The 18,107-nt window shown below is 49.1% G+C and overlaps 1 protein-coding gene across 6 annotated transcripts in view; it reads right to left on the bottom strand.

The window, feature by feature from the left end:
* The window catches only part of RMND5B (required for meiotic nuclear division 5 homolog B), a 19,649-nt gene extending 7,483 nt beyond the window's left edge, over window positions 1-12,166 (bottom strand). Inside the window, exons 1-4 of one of the 6 annotated variants that reach the window (XM_025387359.1) lie at window positions 12,073-12,166; window positions 11,755-11,891; window positions 7,854-7,995; window positions 4,196-4,346 (exon numbers count right to left, since the gene is read on the bottom strand). In XM_025387359.1, coding sequence (XP_025243144.1) covers window positions 4,196-4,346; window positions 7,854-7,871 — 169 coding nt within the window. In that variant the 5' untranslated portion in view covers window positions 7,872-7,995; window positions 11,755-11,891; window positions 12,073-12,166. Of the gene's footprint in view, window positions 1-4,195; window positions 4,347-7,853; window positions 7,996-11,754 lie in introns of all 6 variants that reach the window. The other 5 variants (XM_025387363.1, XM_025387360.1, XM_025387362.1 and 2 more) reach the window with 5 other exon arrangements.
* Between the last annotated feature and the right edge of the window lie 5,941 nt (window positions 12,167-18,107).

Raw genomic sequence — 18,107 nt, 5'->3', positions numbered from 1 at the left:
TTTTTTGAGACGGAGTCTCGCTCTGTCGCCCAGGCTGGAGTGCAGTGGCCCGATCTCAGCTCACTGCAAGCTCCGCCTCCTGGGTTCACGCCATTCTTCGGCCTCAGCCTCCCGAGTAGCTGGGACTACAGGCGCCCGCCACCTCGCCCGGCTAGTTTTTTGTATTTTTTAGTTGAGACGGGGTTTCACCGTGTTCGCCAGGATGGTCTCGATCTCCTGACCTCGTGATCCGCCCGTCTTGGCCTCCCAAAGTGCTGGGATTACAGGCTTGAGCCACCGCGCCCGGCCTATTTAAGATTTTCATCTATGTATGTATGTATGTATTTATTTTAAGATTTTCATCTATGTATGTATGTATTTTAAGATTTTCATCTATGTATGTATGTATTTTAAGATTTTCATCTATGTATGTATTTATTTAAGATTTTCATCTATGTATGTATGTATGTATTTAAGATTTTCATCTATGTATGTATTTATTTAAGATTTCCATCTATGTATGTATGTATTTAAGATTTTCATCTATGTATGTATGTAAGATTTTCATCTATGTATGTATGTATTTATTTTAAGATTTTCATCTATGTATGTATGTATGTATGTATTTTGAGATTTCCATCTATGTATGTATGTATTTAAGATTTTCATCTATGTATGTATGTATTTATTTATTTTAAGATTTTCATCTATGTATGTATTTATTTATTTTAAGATTTTCATCTATGTATGTATTTATTTAAGATTTTCATCTATGTATGTATTTATTTAAGATTTTCATCTATGTATGTATATATGTATTTATTTTAAGACCGGGTTATGAGACTGGCTAATACTTGTATTTTTGGTAGACGGAGTTACCATGTTACCCAGACTGGTCTCGAACTCCTGGACTCAAGTGATCTACCTGCCTCAGCTTCCCAAAGTGCCGGGACTACAGACATGAGCCACCATGCCCATCCAGAGTTGTACTTTATTTATTTATTTGGATACAGAGTCTTGCTCTGTCGCTCAGGCTGGAGTGCAGTCTAGCCTTGGCGCAATCTTGGCTCACTGCAACCTCTACCTCTTGAGTTCAAGCGATTCTCCTGCCTCAGCCTCTTGAGTAGCTGGGATTACAGGTATGCAACACCATGCCCAGCTAATTTTTGTATTTTTAGTAGAGACAGGGTTTCATCATGTTGGCCAGGCTGGTCTCAAACTCCTGACCTCAGGTGATCCACCTGCCTTAGCCTCCCAAAGTGCTGCGATTACAGGCATGAGCCACTGCACCTGGCCAGAGTTGTACTTTAAAAGAGTGAGTTTAATGGTAAGTGAATTGTAGCTCAGTTTTTAAAAAAGACATAGGAACCAGGGACTCCCGCTGGTCAGACCTAAGACAATTTGAACATTACATTAAATAACCGTAATGGATTATAACCTATTGAATACAATAAGAATATGAGTGTGAAGTGATAATAATGAAAGAAGGGAAAGCTTTACAGTTGAATGCCAACTAATAAATGTATAAAGAATGACAAAGCAGGAAAAATCACCATGTTGCAGACAGCTTAGTAATAATTCACACAACAATCATTAATGGATAGTAAAACGAGTAGAGGCTGAAATTTGGTAAACAGCAGGACATTTATAGGGTATTGAAGTATCTCCCACATACCACTGGTTGTGGGTTTTTTTTTTTTTTTTTTTTGAGACAGTCTCGTTCTGTCACCCATGCTGGAGTGCGGTGGTGCAATCTTGGCTCACTGCAACCTCTGCCTCCTGGGTTCAAGCGATTCTCATGCCTCAGCCTCCCAAGTAGCTAGGACTACAGGCATGTGCCACCATACCTGGCTAATTGGTTTTGCCATGTTGACCAGGCTGGTCTTGACCTCCTGGGCTCGAGTGATCTGCCCGCCTCAGCCTCCCAAAGTGCTAGGATTATAGCCCACAAACTACTTAGTGATTACAAAGAAAAATTAGGAACTTTACAGTGGAAAAACTTAGCAGATACCATCTTAACTAAGTGATCAAAGTGAAGATCAGGCCAGGTGCAGTGGATCATAATCCCAGCACTTTGGGAGGCTACACAGGAGGATCACTTGAACCCAGGAGTTCAACACCACCCTGGGAGACCCCATCTCTACAATAAAAAAAAATTAGCTGGGCGTGGTAGTGTATTGCTGTGGTCCCAGCTACTCCTGAGGCTGAGGTGGTAGGATCACTTGAGCCCAGGAGGTCAAGGCTGCAGTGAGCCAAGATCATGCCACTGCACTCCAGCCTGGGCAACAAAGTGAGACCCTGTCTCCAAAATAAAAGTGAACAACAGCAATAATGCAATAAACCTAAGTAATGAGAAAACATCAGACAACTCCAAATTGAGAGATGTTCTGCAAAATTGGCTTGAATGCTTCAAAAATACCAATGTCATGAAAGATAAAGGAAGACAGAAGAAATGTCCCAGATTAAAAAAACTAAAGATTAGACAGGAGAAACGAAATGAAGTGTGTGATCTTGGATTGGTTCCTGGACTAGAAATCAAAATGCTTTATGAAAATTCCTGGGACAGCCAGGCATGGTGGCTCACACCTGTAATCCCAGCACTTTGGGAGGCCAAGGCAGGAGGATCACCTGAGGTCAGGAGTTTGAGACCAGCCTGGCCAACGTGGCAAAACCCCATCTCTACTAAAAATACAAAAAAAAAAAAAAAAAAAAATTAACCAGGCATGGTGGTATGGGCCTGTAATCCCAGCAACTTGGGAGGCTGAAGCAGGAGAATTGCTTGAACCTGGGAGGCAGAGGTTGCAGTGAGCAAAGATTGCACCATTGCACTCCAGCCTGGGCAATGAGAACAAAACTCTGTTTCCAAAAAAAAAAAAATTCCTGGAACAATGGCAAAATTGAAATGTGAACTACATTGGCTGGGTGTGGTGGCTCACACCTGTAATCCTAGCACTTTGGGAGACTGAGGCAGGCAGATCACTTGAGGTCAGGAGTTCAAGACCAGCCTAGGCCAACATGTCAAAACCCCGTCTGTACTAAAAAATACAAAAATTAGCTGCAGGTGGTGGCATGCGCCTTTAATCCCAGCTACTCGGGAAGCTGAGGCCGAGAATCGCTTGAACCTGGGAGGTGGAGGTTGCAGCTGAGGTGAGATCACACCACTGCGCTCCAGCCTAAGCAACAGCGAGCCTCCATCTCAAAAAAAAAAAAAAAAAGAAAGAAAGAAATGTGAAGTATAGTTACTAGGTAATATTATATCAATGTTTCATTTCTTGGATTTATTTATTTATTTATTTTGTTTTTTTGAGATGGAGCCTCGCTCTGTTGGCCAGGTTGGAGTGCAGTGGCGTGACCTCTGCTCACTGCAGCCCACCACCATGCCCAGCTAAGTTTTGTATTTTTAGTAGAGAAGGGGTTTTGTCATGTCGGCCAGGCTGGTCTTAAACTCCTAACCTCAAGTGATCTGTCCGCCTTGGGCTCCCGAAGTGCTGGATTACAGGCATGAGCCACCGTGCCTGGCAATTTCTGGGTTCTAATAAGTATGCTGTTTTTATGCAAGAGAATGCCCTTGATTTTAGGAAATACACACTGAAAGCTTGGGGCTATGTTATCTACAACTTAGTTTCAAATGGTTAAAAAGTAATGATAATGGCAAATATGGCAACATATGAGCAGGTGGTGAATCCAAGTAAAGGGTATATATCAGTTCTTTATATTATTCTTAGAACTGGTCTCTAAATTTAAAATTATCTTTAAAATCTTAAAAGCTAAAAATAGGCCAGGCATGGTGGCTCATGCATATAATCCCAGCACTTAGGGAGGCTGAGGCAGGAGGATCACTTGAGCCCCTAGGAGTTCAAGACCAGCCTAGGCAACATAGACATTGTCTCCACAAAAAAAAAAAAAAAAAAAATATATATATATATATATATATATATATACATATATATATATAAAATGAAAAGAAAAAAGTTAAAAATAGAAAAGTAAGTTGAAAACAAAATGTAAATGGGAATCATCTCAGGTAAATTAATCATTTCTGTTGGGCTTTTTGAAATAGTTCAGAGACTGTCATTACCCGATTTCAAGGAGGCCTAGAGATGCTGGTACCAATATCCTCATCATCGTCCTTCCGGAACCCTGTCACTCAGTAGCTTCGGGTCTCCCATGTCCTCAGGGAGGCTGTCGCAGGGCACTTGCAAGGGTGGCCACCCACCTGCACTGGCCAGCTCAGCCCGCAGCTGGCCCACGTAGTGCAGCAGCTCCTCCAGGCTCTGCTCGCAGTGCTGCCCGTAGGTCAGGAACTTCTGCAGGACCTTGTCCAGCTCTCTCTCCACGCACGCACACTGCTCCATGGTGGCCTCAGCCTGGGAAGGGTCAGCTGGGTCAGGCCCCATCTGGGCCACGGTGGCATGGCAGGCAGGGTGCTCAGACCACCTCTTCAGATCCCTCTCACCATTCCCACATCATGTATCAATGCTCCCTGCTTACCAAAACATAGGTTTCGGTAAGCATGTAACATCCCATCCCCTCACTCCAGTGCAGGATGCAGGCTGCTGTGAGGACAGGGTTTTTCTGAATCATGATGACAAAATTATTCCATTTTCAACTCTTTTCATGCCTTAATCTTTGTTCATTCCCTTTTAAATCAGAATAGAGAGCAGGCCTCACAGAGCCCTTAGCTGGCAATACTATCTAACTAGAAATCCACATGCTGCATAACGTCATATTACACGTATGTATTTTCTTTTTTTGAGACAGGCTCTTGTTCTGTTGCCCTGGCTAGAGTGCAGTGGCACTATCTCAGCTCATGGCAACCTTGACCCCCCAGGCCCAAGGGATTCTCCCACTTTAGCCTCCTGACTAGCTGGGACCACAGGAATGTGCTTCCACACCTGTCTAATTAAAATTTTTTTTTTGTAGAGACGGGGTCTCCCTATGTTGCCCCGGTTGGTCTCCAACTCCTGGGGCTCAAACAATCTTTCTGCCTTGGCCTCTCAAAGTGCCGGGATTATAGGCATGAGCCACCATGCCTGGCCCATGTGTTTTCGTAGAGTCATTATGGCCACATTCTTACAGTTAAAGGAACTGCTTTTCCATATACTACAGTAACATAAGCCATAAAGGCTGTCCTTGAGTGGCTGATATTTGGAAACACAGCTTGGGGAATAACTGCCAACCATGCCGGCCTGACGGGCTTGCCTACCACCCCTGCCTCACCCTCACCCGCTGCGCACCTGAAGACAGGCACAGAACCCTTGCTCTCTCATAGCCCCGTGCCCTGGTACATGCTGCTTCCTCACCTGGCCTGCTCTCCATCACCCTTACCTCCTTGACTACTTGAGAGGCTGGCCCATCACTTCTGAGTTAGCTCAGACGTCAGCATCTTTAGCAGCTGTCTCTAGCCTGTGCCCACCTAGCTCCCTCTACTCTCACTTTGCACCCTTCTATTTCAGTTTTGGTCACTGGGCCTGCCTCCCCAACCAGACCAGAACCTCTCTTGCTGCAATACCAGCCTCCCTCCTCATTAGACCATTGAAAGAAAGTTGACTTTTCTTGTCCTGTCTCCTCTCCCTACCACTGGGGCTTCCTTGTCCTTTCTACCCTGGGCCACTGCTCCTTTCCATTTCAGAGCAGCCTTTGACACTGAACATGTGGGCAAATCTCAGAATGTCTGTGACACAGCTGATTTCCTTCCCCATCCTTCCATCTATGAGATTTGAAATGAGAGGGTTCTGTCACATTTCCCTCTGAAAGATTCAAATCTAGCCCATTGCCCATTCTCAAGAAGGGTACGGAGGAACATCAGAAAGAGAAAGAGAATCTTATGTCCAAGGTGACCACCAAGATCTTCCCAGTTTCACAGGCTCTCTTCACTCATTCCCACCAGCATGAGTCCCGGCCTCAGCACCTTGGCCCATCTGTAGCCACTGTCACCCAACCTGACAGGGAACAAGTGATAGTGAAATGGCACCCAGGGCCTTGGGGGCTGTGTTTATTCCCTCTTTCCTTACAGCGAATGCTATTACACTGGAATCTATAGTCACGGAGTCCAGAAGCTAAGCCACCCCCCCCATCCTCTCTGTACAAACATCCTGCAACTGGATGTGATCCATTATGGCAAAATATAACAGGGTCTCCTATCTGAAATGATGTAATTATTATTATTGCTATTGTTAACAGCTGACATTCCAAATAGGAGCCTGTTCTGTGCCAGGCACTGCTCTAATGACTGCATACATTAATTCGTTTACCTAATGCTCATGAAAACACTATGAGGTAGGTACGATGATTAGACCCACTTTGCAGACGAGAAAATGAGACACAAAGATTAAATCAGTTGCCCAAGGTCAGGCATCTGGGAAGTGGAGAAGCTGGGAACTGAAGCCAGACAGTCTGGCTCTGACCTGGGAGTCCTTCTCTAAGTACTTCTCATCACAGGCACTCCCAGGACCAGCTTCACAGGCCACTGTTTCACCAGGAAAGGAAAGCAGCAAATATCTGTGTTGGAATGAGTGTACAGCAACCATTAATGATGACGAGAAACAGAAAATTAACCACAGAGCTCATGAGAATGATCAACTAGGGAAGACGGCAGGACACTAGAATGTTGGCCAAGAGTGTCTGGGAACTAGAATCACAATTTTTCAAAAATAAACATATCAAACATTTTGATATATTTATCAAAAATAAACATGGCTCAAAAAAGCCAGGACCTCATGAAGGTCAAACAATCCAGCCTGTCAGACCCCAAGAGCTACCAGGCTTATCAAAGGCAAGCTCAAATCAGCATCTTGAAATTGTATTTACTACACTTGATCTTAGCCAAAAGGCAATAAAATTGCCTTTATGAGAAGCAATAAAATTGTATTTACAAAGTTGAGGAAGGAGATGGTACAGGATTGCATTGTGGCAAGGAGTAGGAAACAATCCAGGGACCTCATCACTAGAGGAATCAAGTAAGTAAGTAAAATGTGGGGGATGCATCTATGGAAACCTGTGGAACATTTAGAAAGTGCGTCCCAAATATACCCAGAGCAACATCAGTAAGATCCACACATGGCACTGAGGTGGAAAAAAATGAGGTCTAGGCAGAATCCATTTATGTAAATTAAAAATATATGCGGCCGGGCATGGTGGCTCACGTCTGTAATCCCAGCACTTTGGGAGGTTGAGACGGGAGGATCACGAGGTCAGGAGATCGAGACCATCCTGGCTAACACGGTGAAACCCCGTCTCTACTAAAAAAATACAAAAAATTGCCGGGCGCGGTGGCTCAAGCCTGTAATCCCAGCACTTTGGGAGGCCGAGACGGGCGGATCACGAGGTCAGGAGGTCGAGACCATCCTGGCTAACACGGTGAAACCCCGTCTCTACTAAAAAATACAGAAAATTAGCCGGGCGAGGTGGCGGGCGCCTGTAGTCCCAACTACTCGGGAGGCTGAGGCAGGAGAATGGCGTGAACCCGGGAGGCGGAGCTTGCAGTGAGCTGAGATCTGGCCACTGCACTCCAGCCTGGGCAGCAGAGCGAGACTCCATCTCAAAAAAAAAAAAAAAAAAAAAATACAAAAAATTAGCCGGGTGTGGTGGCGGGCTCCTGTAGTCCCCGCTACTCCGGAGGCTGAGGCAGGAGAGTGACGTGAACCCGGGAGGCGGAGCTTTCAGTGAGCCGAGATTGCACCACTGCACTCCAGCCTGGGAGACAGAGCAGGACTCCGTCTCAAACAACAACAAAAAAATTATATATATATATGCATGCATATAGGCCAGGAGCAGTGGCTCGCATCTGTAATCTCAGCATTTTGGGAGGTCAAGGCAGGCAGACTGCTAAGCTCAGGAGTTCGAGACTAGTTTGGGCAACATGGCAGATTTACCTGGGCATGGTGGCACATGCCTGTGGTCCCAGCTACTCAGAAGGCTGAGGTGGGAGGGAGGATTGCTTGAGCCCGGGACATCAAGGCTGCAGTGAGTCATGATTATGCCACTGCACTCCAGCCTGAGCAACAGAGTGAGACCCTGTCTCAAAAAAAACAAAAAGAAGATATACACCAAACACATCAGAATGGTTTCCTGTGGTGAGAAGATGGGGGAAGAATAGGGACAAAACGGAATATAAATACAAAGGAGAAAAAGGCCCTGCATGGACCAGTAAGTGTCACCCTGAGGAGTGTGATTAACTCAGTACTTTTTTTTTTTTTTTTTTTTTGAGACGGAGTCTCGCGCTGTCGCCCAGGCTGGAGTGCAGTGGCCGGATCTCAGCTCACTGCAAGCTCCGCCTCCCGGGTTCACGCCATTCTCCGGCCTCAGCCTCCCGAGTAGCTGGGACTACAGGCGCTGCCACCTCGCCCGGCTATTTTTTGTATTTCTTAGTAGAGACGGGGTTTCACCGTGTTAGCCAGGATGGTCTCGATCTCCTGACCTCGTGATCCGCCCATCTCGGCCTCCCAAAGTGCTGGGATTACAGGCTTGAGCCACCGCGCCCGGCCAACTCAGTACTTTTTTTGTTTGTGTTATTTGGAGACGGTCTTGCTCTGTTGCCCAGGCTGGAGTACAGTGGCACTATCTTGGCTTACTGGCAACCTCCACCTCTGGGGTTCAAGCAATTCTCATGCCTTGGTTTCCCAAGTAGCTGGGATTACAGGTGCGCCACCACACCTGGCTCATTTTTTTTTTTTTTTCATTTTTGTATTTTTAGTAAAGACGGGGTTTCGCCATTTGGGCCAGGCTGGTCTCAAACTCCTAGCCTCAAGTGATCCACCTGCCTCAGCCTCCCAAAGCACTGGGATTACACGTGTGAGCCAAATCACCTGGCCAAATTTTTAAAAATAAAATAAGTGAACTGAGAAAACAGAACTGTTTGCGGGTATTCTATCCAAAAAATCCAGGAAGTTAATTCAGTCTGTCCAGAGCAAGCACTCCGCCTGAATCATAGTCAGTCATCTGCACCAGGCACAAGGAATTGTGTTTGTCTTTACAAACTTCATGATTAAAGAAGTACTGATGATTGAAATTTCATGTCCACTGGTCCTAAGCCTTCCTCCCCAAGGTCTCACATATACAGAAATTATCCACCAGGATGACCCTCCGAAACACACACCAGATCCTGTTACCTTGTGCCCAACACTGCCATGGTTGACATATAAGCCCTTTGCAATTACATATTTGCTTCCTTTGCACAAGTTGTTCCTATTTTTAGAGCACCCTCTGCACTTCTTTGTATAGAGTACGTAAGCTGTAGTTAAATTATCACCTCCCTTAAGCCCTCAGTGAAATCTCCCTGCCTCTTTTTCTGCTTCATAACCTGGCAGGAGTGGCCATACCACACCCATCTGAGTCCTCAACCACTGCAGCACAGTAACGGCCTGTCCACGTCGGCCTCCCCCATTGGTCTGTGAGCTGCTCAATGGCTGGAGTGCAGTCTTGTCCATTCTCCCGCTCGGTGCCCAGACCAGGGCCTGGTCCATGGCAGATGCTCAGTAAACATCTGTTGACTGGGGCTGGGCGCGGTGGCTCACGCCTGTAATCCCAACACTTTGGGATGCCAAGGCGGGCAGATCATGAGGTCAGGAGATCGAGACCATCCTGGCTAACACAGTGAAACCCCATCTCTACTAAAAAAACACAAAAAATTAGCCGGGCGAGGCGGCGGGCGCCTGTAGTCCCGGCTACTCGGGAGGCTGGATGGAGCAGGAGAATGGCGTGAACCCTGGAGGCAGAGCTTGCAGTGAGCCGAGATCACGCCACTGCACTCCAGCCTGGAAGACAGTGCGAGACTCCATCTCAAAAAAAAAATAAAATTTGTTGATTGGCCGGGTGCAGTGGCTCACGCTTGTAATTCCAGCACTTTGGGAGGCTGAGGCAGGTGGCTCACCTGAGGTCAAGAGTTTAAGACCAGCCTGAGCAACATGGTGAAACCTCGTTTCTACTAAAAATACAAAAATTACCCAGGTGTGGTGGCGCGCGCTTGTAATCCCAGCTACTCAGGTGGCTGAGGCAGGACAATCGCTTGAACAGGGAGGTGAAGGTTGCAGTGAGCCAAGACCACATCATTGCACTCCAGCCTGGGCAACAAGAGCAAAAATTCCGTCTCAAAAACAACAACAACAACAACAACACATTTGCTGATTAAATGACACATCCATTTCATAACTTCGCCCTAGAGAGCCTGAGCTCAAACGTGTAGGAGTGGGTAGAAAGAGACATGAGTGAAATAGTAAATCTCCATGATGGCATGCATGGAGGTTTATCCTGGAGTATTTGGCATCCTGAAACAAGGGGCTCCTCTGCAGGGAGAAAAGAAGTTTGAGCAAATCACAAAGGTCCCTTTTGCCTGACAAAGATTAGATAACCTCCATTGACTCAATTCTTAATGCTTTTTTTTTTTTTTTTTTTTGAGGCAGGGTCTCTTCAGTTACTAGGGTTGCTTAAAAATTTAAAAAAAAAAAAAAAAGAGAGAGAGACAGGGTCTCAATCTGTTGCCCAGGCCAGAGTGCTGTGGTACAATTAGGGCTCGCTGCAGCCTCGACCTCCTGGGCTCAAGTGATCCTCTCACCTCAGCCCCCCATCCCAAGAAGCTGGCACTACAAGTGCACCATGTAGTCCCCCCATGAACACTCCTGAGTTTATGACACATTTAATTGGTCCATGCAGGGCCTTTTCTCCTTTGTATTTATTTATGTATTCCCTTTTGTCCCTATTCTTCCCTCTCTCCCCACCACACCTGGCTAATTTTTTTGTCATTTGTTTTTGAGATGGAGTCTCGTGGCATGATCTTGGCTCATGGCAACCTTCGCTTCCCAGTTTCAAGCGATTCTCCTGCCTCAGTCTCCTAAGTAGCTGGAATTACAGGCACCTGCCACCAGACCTATTTTTTGTATTTTCAGTAGAGATGGGGTTTCACCACGTTGGCCAGGCTGGTCTTGAACTCCTGGCCTCAAGTGATCCTCCCGCCTCGGCCTTCCAAAGTGTTGGGGTTACAAGCGTGAGCCACTGCGCCAGGCCTAATTTTTTGGAGAGACAGGGTTTCACCATGTTGGCCAGGTTGGTCTTGAAGTGCTGAGCTCAAGCCATCTGCCAGCCTCAGCCTCCCAAAGTGCTGGAATTACAGGCGAGAACCACCGTGCCCAGCCAATTCTTAGACTTTTGCAGCCGCCACCTGCATCTATTTTCTACCCTATATGTCACTCCTCTTCTTAAAACCAAAAGATTTCCACTGTACTTAGAAAAAACTCCACATTCCTTTCTATGACCTACAAGCTCTACGTGAGGAAACCCCGACTCTCCGACCTCATCTCCTACCACTCTTTCCCTTTCTTACCATACTCCAGCCACACTAGCTTTCTTTCTGTTCCCTGACGATACTCCCAGTTGATTTCTGCCCCGGGGCCTTCGCACTGGTTGTTCCCGCTGCCTGGACCACTCTCTCCCCATATCTTCCCATACCCTCCTCCTAATTTGGGTCTCAACGCAAATGTCACGTCTTCAGAGACGCTCTGCTAGACCACAGTATCTAATGCTGACCCCTCTGCCCCACCCTCACACCAGTTACCCTGTCATATCGCCCTCTTCCATTTTTTTTTTTTTAACCACACAGCCCTACTTGAAGTTTCTTTCTTTTCTCATTAACCAAAACTGGAGGGAGGAAAAAGCCCATCATTTTCCCTGGACAGCAGCGCCTACTGGGAGTTTGACCCGCATTAACATGCAAGCGACAGGAAACTCCTAGTCATCCTTCCAAAGACCCTGCCCCAAAGCCCTGCCGAGCCCGGTGCGCACCTGCTCACCTCCGACCCAGCGCGGTCGCACGAGGACGGGACGTTTGAGTCCGAGCTACTCCCCCGGCTGAGGCGGCTCTTCAGGGGCTGGGCCGGGACCTGAGTCTGGGACTCCAGCTCCCGGCCCGGGGCCGATAACTGAGAAGAGAACAAGCCCAAGGGCAGACTGTCCGGGGCTTAGTCGTGGATAGCAGGGAATCCGGAGAAGGCTGGGACCCGGGAGGCCGGCCGAGCTTTCCCCGCCGCGCGCCTCAGCTCTGCCGGCCGCCGTGCCCGCCCTCGGCCCGCACCTGCCGGCCCCAAGCCCGCGCGCTCTCACCTCGCCCCGCAGCCCCGGCCCCGGCTTCCGGCGCCACTGTCATCGGAACCGGAAGCCACGGCGGTCGATCGGCGGCCCGGGCCCGCCCACTGGCGGTTTCGTGGAGGGGTGGCCGTACCACGAGCTCGCAGCTTTGCGTCCGGCCGCCGAGCCTCCCCGCCGCGCGTGCCGAGTGGAGTCGCCCGCGGGAGCAGGGCGATGGCCAGAAAAGCCGCACCAGTAGTACTTTAGAGGGTCGCGCCTGGTCGCCTCCAGGTTCCGAGTCCCTCCGGCCGGGCCGCGGGCCTCCCAGTCGGCGGAAGCCGCTGGCCGCGACCGCTCCTCGCCGGCGGGCGGGTTCCCCACCCAGCAGAGGAGGCGTCGGCCCCGCACTCAACCCAGCGCCCGGCTCCCGGGTCAGAAGCCCCAAGTGGTTACGCCTACAGCGCTGCCCGCCCAGCTCAGTGAGGGCGGCGCGGGGGCCGTGAGCGGGGTAGCTGGGCTGTGCCCGCGGTGCGCTCTTGAAATACCAAGCGATGCTTAAAAAAAAGAAAACTCCAGGTCGGGCGCGGTGGCCGGCGCCTGTAATCCCAGCACTTTGGGAGGCCGAGGTGGGAGGATCACGAGGTCAGGAGATCGAGACCATCCTGGCTAATACGGTGAAACCCCGTCTCTACTAAAAATACAAAAATTAGCCGGGCGCGGTGGCGGGCACCTGTAGTCTCATAGTCCCAGCTCCTCGGGAGACTGAGGCAGGATAATCGCTTGAACCCAAGAGGCGGAGGTTGCAGTGAGTCGAGATCATGCCATTGCACTCCAGCCTGGGCGACAAAGCGAGACTCTGTTTAAAAAACACAGAAAACTCGTCTTTCCCGTCCCGGCCTTGCTGGTCCCCATGTCCCGAACTTAATCTGCCCACTGGGTATTTAGCAGAATTCGGTTCTGCGGACAAGCGGGTCCAGCAGTACCCTGCCGCCCTCTGTTGGTCGCTGTCCTGGGGAAGGGGGGAAGGGGAGAAGATGGGACCTGCCCATTCTTCCTAAGGAGGAAGGGTGAAGGTTAGGGAGGAGAGAACAGGCACTGACCCCAAACCCAAGACCGGACTGAATTTTCTTTTTCTTCTTTCTTTTTTTGAGATGAAGTCTTGCTCTGTTGCCCAGGCTGGAGTGCAGTGGTGTGATCTCGGCTCACTGCAACCTCCACCTCCAAACTTCGAGCGATTCTCCTGCCTCAGCCCCCTGAGTAACTGAGATTACAGGCATGCTCCACCATGCCCGGCTAATTTTTGTATTTTTAATAGAGATGGGATTTTGCCATGTTGGCCGGGCTGGTCTGGAACTCCTGACCTCAGGTGATCCACCCACCACAGCCTCCCAAATTGCTGGGATTACAGGCATGAGCCACCGCACCCAGCCCTAGATTGAATTTTCTATCCTTCCAGACCCTCTGCTCTAGAGGGAAAGAGTAAAGAAGTCCCCACTCCTCCTCAGGCCTCAGATGCTGAGACTAGGAGCAGTCCTGGAGAAAAAGCTAGGTATCTGTGTTGCCGACTTCTGCTCCCTTTTGGTTGGGCCTCATTCCAGGCCAACCTCCCCTTGAATCCTCCATGCCTCCCCATGCGTCCCCCCTCTTCTTCCCCTTTGCACAACTTACTTTTTTTTTTTTTTTTTTTTTTTTCAAAATAGAGACGTGGTCTCCCTATGTTGCGCAAGTTGGTTGCGAACTCTTGGCCTCAAGAGATCCTCCACTCTCAGCCTTCGGAAGTATTGAGATTACTGGAGTGAGCCACCGTGCCTTGCCCTGTTTTGTTTTATTTTCTTCTTTTCTTTCTTTTTTCTTTTCTCCTTTCTTTTCTCCTTTCCTTTCCCTTTCCTTTCTTTGAGACAGAGTCTTGCTCTGTGACCCACGCTGGAGTGCAGTGGCATAATCTTGGCTCACTGCAACCTCCGCCTGCCAGGTTCAAGCAATTCTCCTACTTCAGTCTCCTGAGTAGCTGGGACTACAGGCACACACCACCATGACCGACTAATTTTTTGTATTGTTAGTAGAGACGGGGTTTCACCATTCTGGCCAGACTGGTCTTGAATTTCTGACCTCGTGATCCGCCTGCTTCGGCCTCCCAAAGTGCTGGGACTACAGGCGTGAGCCACCGCACCCAGCCGACCTGTTTTCTTTATAGCACTTGACTTGAAGTTATCTTGCATGTTTATTCATTCTGTCTTCTGGCCCCTACTCCCATCACCCTCTTTGGGGCTCACGCCTGTAATCCCAACACTTTAGGAGGCTGAGGAGGGAGGAATGCTTGTGCCTAGGAGTTCTAGACCAGTCTGGACAACATAGGTTGACCCTGTCTCTACAAATAACACAAAAGTTAGCCGGGTGTGGTGGTGCACATCTGTAGTCCCAGCTACTTGGGAGGCTGAGATGGGAGGCTGCCTAGGAGGTCGAGGCTGCAGTGAGCAGTGATCGTGCCACTGCACTCCAGCCTGGATAAGAGAGTGTGAGAGACCCTGTCTCAAAAACAAACAAACATGGGCCAGGCACGGTGGCTCATGCCTGTAATTCCAGTACTTTGGGAGGCCAAGGTAGTTGGATCATTTGAGGTCATGAGTTCAAGACCAGCCTGGCCAACATGGTGAAACCCTGTCTCTACTCAAAATACAAAAAAAATTAGCCAAGTTGAGGTGTAGTGGCAGGCGCCTGTAATCCCAGCTACTTGGGAGGCTGAGGCAGGTGAATCGCTCGAGCCTGGGAGGCAGAGGTTGTGGTGAGCCAAGATTGCACCACTGCACTCCAGCCTGGGCAACAGAGTGAGACCCTGTCTCAACCAAAAAAGTCCACTGGGCGCACGTTTTGTCTTCATCACTGCCTTATCGCCAACACCACAGGCTTTGCACACAGGAGGTACTCAGAGATAATCAAGAAGCCAGTGTCCTCCACATATACATAAGGAAACTGTGGCTCAATAACCTTATGATATATAGCAGGGGAGAAGGCCCACAGCAGGACTGTGTGCCCGCGGGGGCGTTGGGATGGCACATCCCAGAGATGCCTGCCCAAGCATGAGGAGCCTGGGTGGCCCTGGCCCAAACAGAAGCCATTGGGGTGGAGAGTTGATTGAACCTTGCCTGGGGCCAAGGGGCCCAAGCCGCCTCCCAGCCAACCTGACCTCACAGGCTTTGGCAAATGCCCCAGGCTTCCCCACTTCCTCTCCGGGAGCCTTGGCCTGCCTCATAGCCAAGAAGGATGTGAGCAAAGTTGAGGTTCTCCCCCAGTATGTGGCCATCCTTGCATCTTGATATTATTTTCAAGTGTGCACCAAGTTGTATTAAATAGTTGATTTTGTCACTCTTTCCCCATAGGGATTGTGTTTTGTTTTTTGTTAGGGATGGGGAGGATTCCTTCAAAGCAATCAATTCTCCCATTAATTCAGTAGTAATCGAATTAACTTTTTGTCAGTGTAGAAGTTTTAAACATTCCTTGTATTCTCCGAAGTTTCAATAATTTGAGTCCCTGGAATAAAACTGACGGTAGACAGATGAACAGGAGAAAAGGCATGCAAATGTATTACATACATGCGCAGGAGTCCCACAAAATGTGAGACTCTAGTAAGGGCCAGATTGATGAAGTCTAAATAGCATTTGAGCTCCAAAAACTGGGGCCTGAGGTTTCTGGGAGGAGGTGGCGACAGATGCTAGGAGGTTGAGGGGAGGAAATGCATGGCAAACAAAGGCTGTCTTGTCATGCAGATAAAACCTCTCAAGTGGCTCAGTCCTCAGAAGAGATGGTATCACCTTCAGTATCCTTTCCTGTGAGTGAATCATCCATGTTTTATGAGATGCTAGGGAAAGGGCTCAAGACAATGGCATTGCTTCTGCAGGAACTTCCCTTAGAAACAAAAGATAACTTTAGAGAAGGCCCCTCCCTGCGCTTCAGGAGGGTTTTGGGAGGGAAGAGGAGTGAGCAATGGTCAGAGACTTTAGTTCAAAGCACTCAGCCTCCCACAGCTCCATACTTTGGGCTATCATTTTCTGAGCCCCAACACCAATTTCCTAGGATAGGATTTTTAAAATTTAACTCAATAAATGCAGGGGTGGGCCAATGGCAGTGGCTCACACCCGTAATCCGAGCACTTTGGGAAGTTGAGGCGTGCGGATCACAAGGTCAGGAGATCCAGACCATCCTGGCTAACATGGTGAAACCCCGTCTCTACTAAAATTACACAAAATTAGCAGGGTGTGGTGGTGGGCGCCTGTAGTCCCAGCTACTTGGGAGGCTGAGGCAGGAGAATGGCTTGAACCCGGGAGGCAGAGGATGCAGTGAGCCGAGATCGCGCCACTGTACTCCAGCCTGGCGACAGAGCGAGACGCCATCTCAAAATAAAATAAAATAAAATAAAAATAAATGCAAGGGTGGCGCATGGTATGACTTTTTTCCCAAATTTTTATCCAGTTATCCCAGCACCTCTTATTAAAGAATCCTTCCTTACCCTTGTTTTGAAGTCCTTTATTGTGTAAGATTTTCTACAGAATAGAATCTATTTCTGGCTCTTCATTCTTTCTGTGAGGTGTAGATTATTTTTACACCAATGTCGTATTTTTCTTGCTACTTTGTAATATGTTCTAATATTACATATTAGAGCAAAGGAATTAAACACTGCTCACAAAAAAGGAAAGATAAAAAAACCCATACAGTTATTGTGAAAGCAGATCAGTGGTTGCCAGGGGATGGGGTGGGGCAGGGGGGTGGACTAGAGAGCCACAGGAGAATGCTGGGGGGTGACAGAACTATTCTATATCTTCATTGTCGGGTTCGTTATGTAACTCTGCATTTATCAAAACTCTAAGTAGGCCCAGAGCAAAATGAAACCATGAGACCCCACCTCCTGGACGGATGAGCGAGCCAGCTGGGAACTCCTATGGCCCTCCAGCCTCTCCTCTCGTGACATAATCACTTTTCTTTTGTTGCAAGAAACATCATTCTTGTTCTTTTCTGAATCCAATATGGATGCCTAAGCCCCGACCCTCCAAGGGGGATGGGTTATCAATATCTGAACCGTCACTGCAGGGCCTGCGCCCTCTTTGCAGAAACCCCAACACCTACATCCCCTTGGTCTCAGAGAAATGCACCCAGCCTCCCAGATAGGCTTCCTCTGCCTGCTCCATGCTCTGCTGACCCACTCGCCACCACAGAGGCCCCTCTGTTGTCCCTAGTTCTGTCTGAGCACTTCTGGATTCTCCTCTGCTCTCCTTTCCTCCTGCCTGGCCCCAGTCGCTATTTGGAGCGGCCTCCCTCCCCCACCCACAGCTAAGTCCCATCAGGGCAGGGGACAGAGGGCCTTGGCCAGCTTGACTTCCTCACCTGAGAAGGCCCCGAATACATCACTGGAACGAATGGCAGCTGGCCCTGGAGTCCCTGTGCTTGCCACAGACCTGGTGCCCACGGATGTTGAACGAACATTCGGAGTAAGTCTCTTCCCCATCCACCCCACCCCAAGCTCAAACCCATTCTAGTATGGGGGGCTCTGGTTGCTCCTGACTCCACATCCCACCAGTGCCTTCTGGAGTTGCGGGGAAGACACCACCCTACCCTGGCAATACCCACAGCTCAAAGGAGACGAGGCAAACCAACAATTACAGCAGCACGGAAAGCGCTGACGGAGAGAGGCATGGGGGCTGTGGGCGCAGGGAGAAGGGAGTGCCCAGGCAGGGGAGGTGGTGAGTTCAGGGAAGGTTTCTCAGAGCGCCGAGGGGCTCTGCCTGCAGGATGAGGGCTCAGAGGGCTCCAAGGTAAGAAGGAGGCACCACTATCAGTGACTAGAGGCCACTAGTGTGTCAGAAGCCTCAAGGGATGGACCAAGGGGCCCAGGGAGCTGCTGGAAGGGATGACACTGAGTGAAGGACTGGAGGCCCCAGAGGCAGGGAGCCCAGCACCAGAAGGCAGCCACCTTCTGCAGAGCTGGCTGCCCGGACCAAGCCTGCTGGGGAGGGGCTGCAGGGAAGGCTAAGCCAGGGCAGCTAGGAACCTAAGGCCCCACCAGCAGGAGGGAGGGGCTG

The sequence above is a fragment of the Theropithecus gelada genome, chromosome 6 (assembly GCF_003255815.1).
Source record: "Theropithecus gelada isolate Dixy chromosome 6, Tgel_1.0, whole genome shotgun sequence".
Lineage (NCBI taxonomy): Eukaryota > Metazoa > Chordata > Mammalia > Primates > Cercopithecidae > Theropithecus > Theropithecus gelada.
This window is presented reverse-complemented; position numbering and strand designations above follow the sequence as displayed.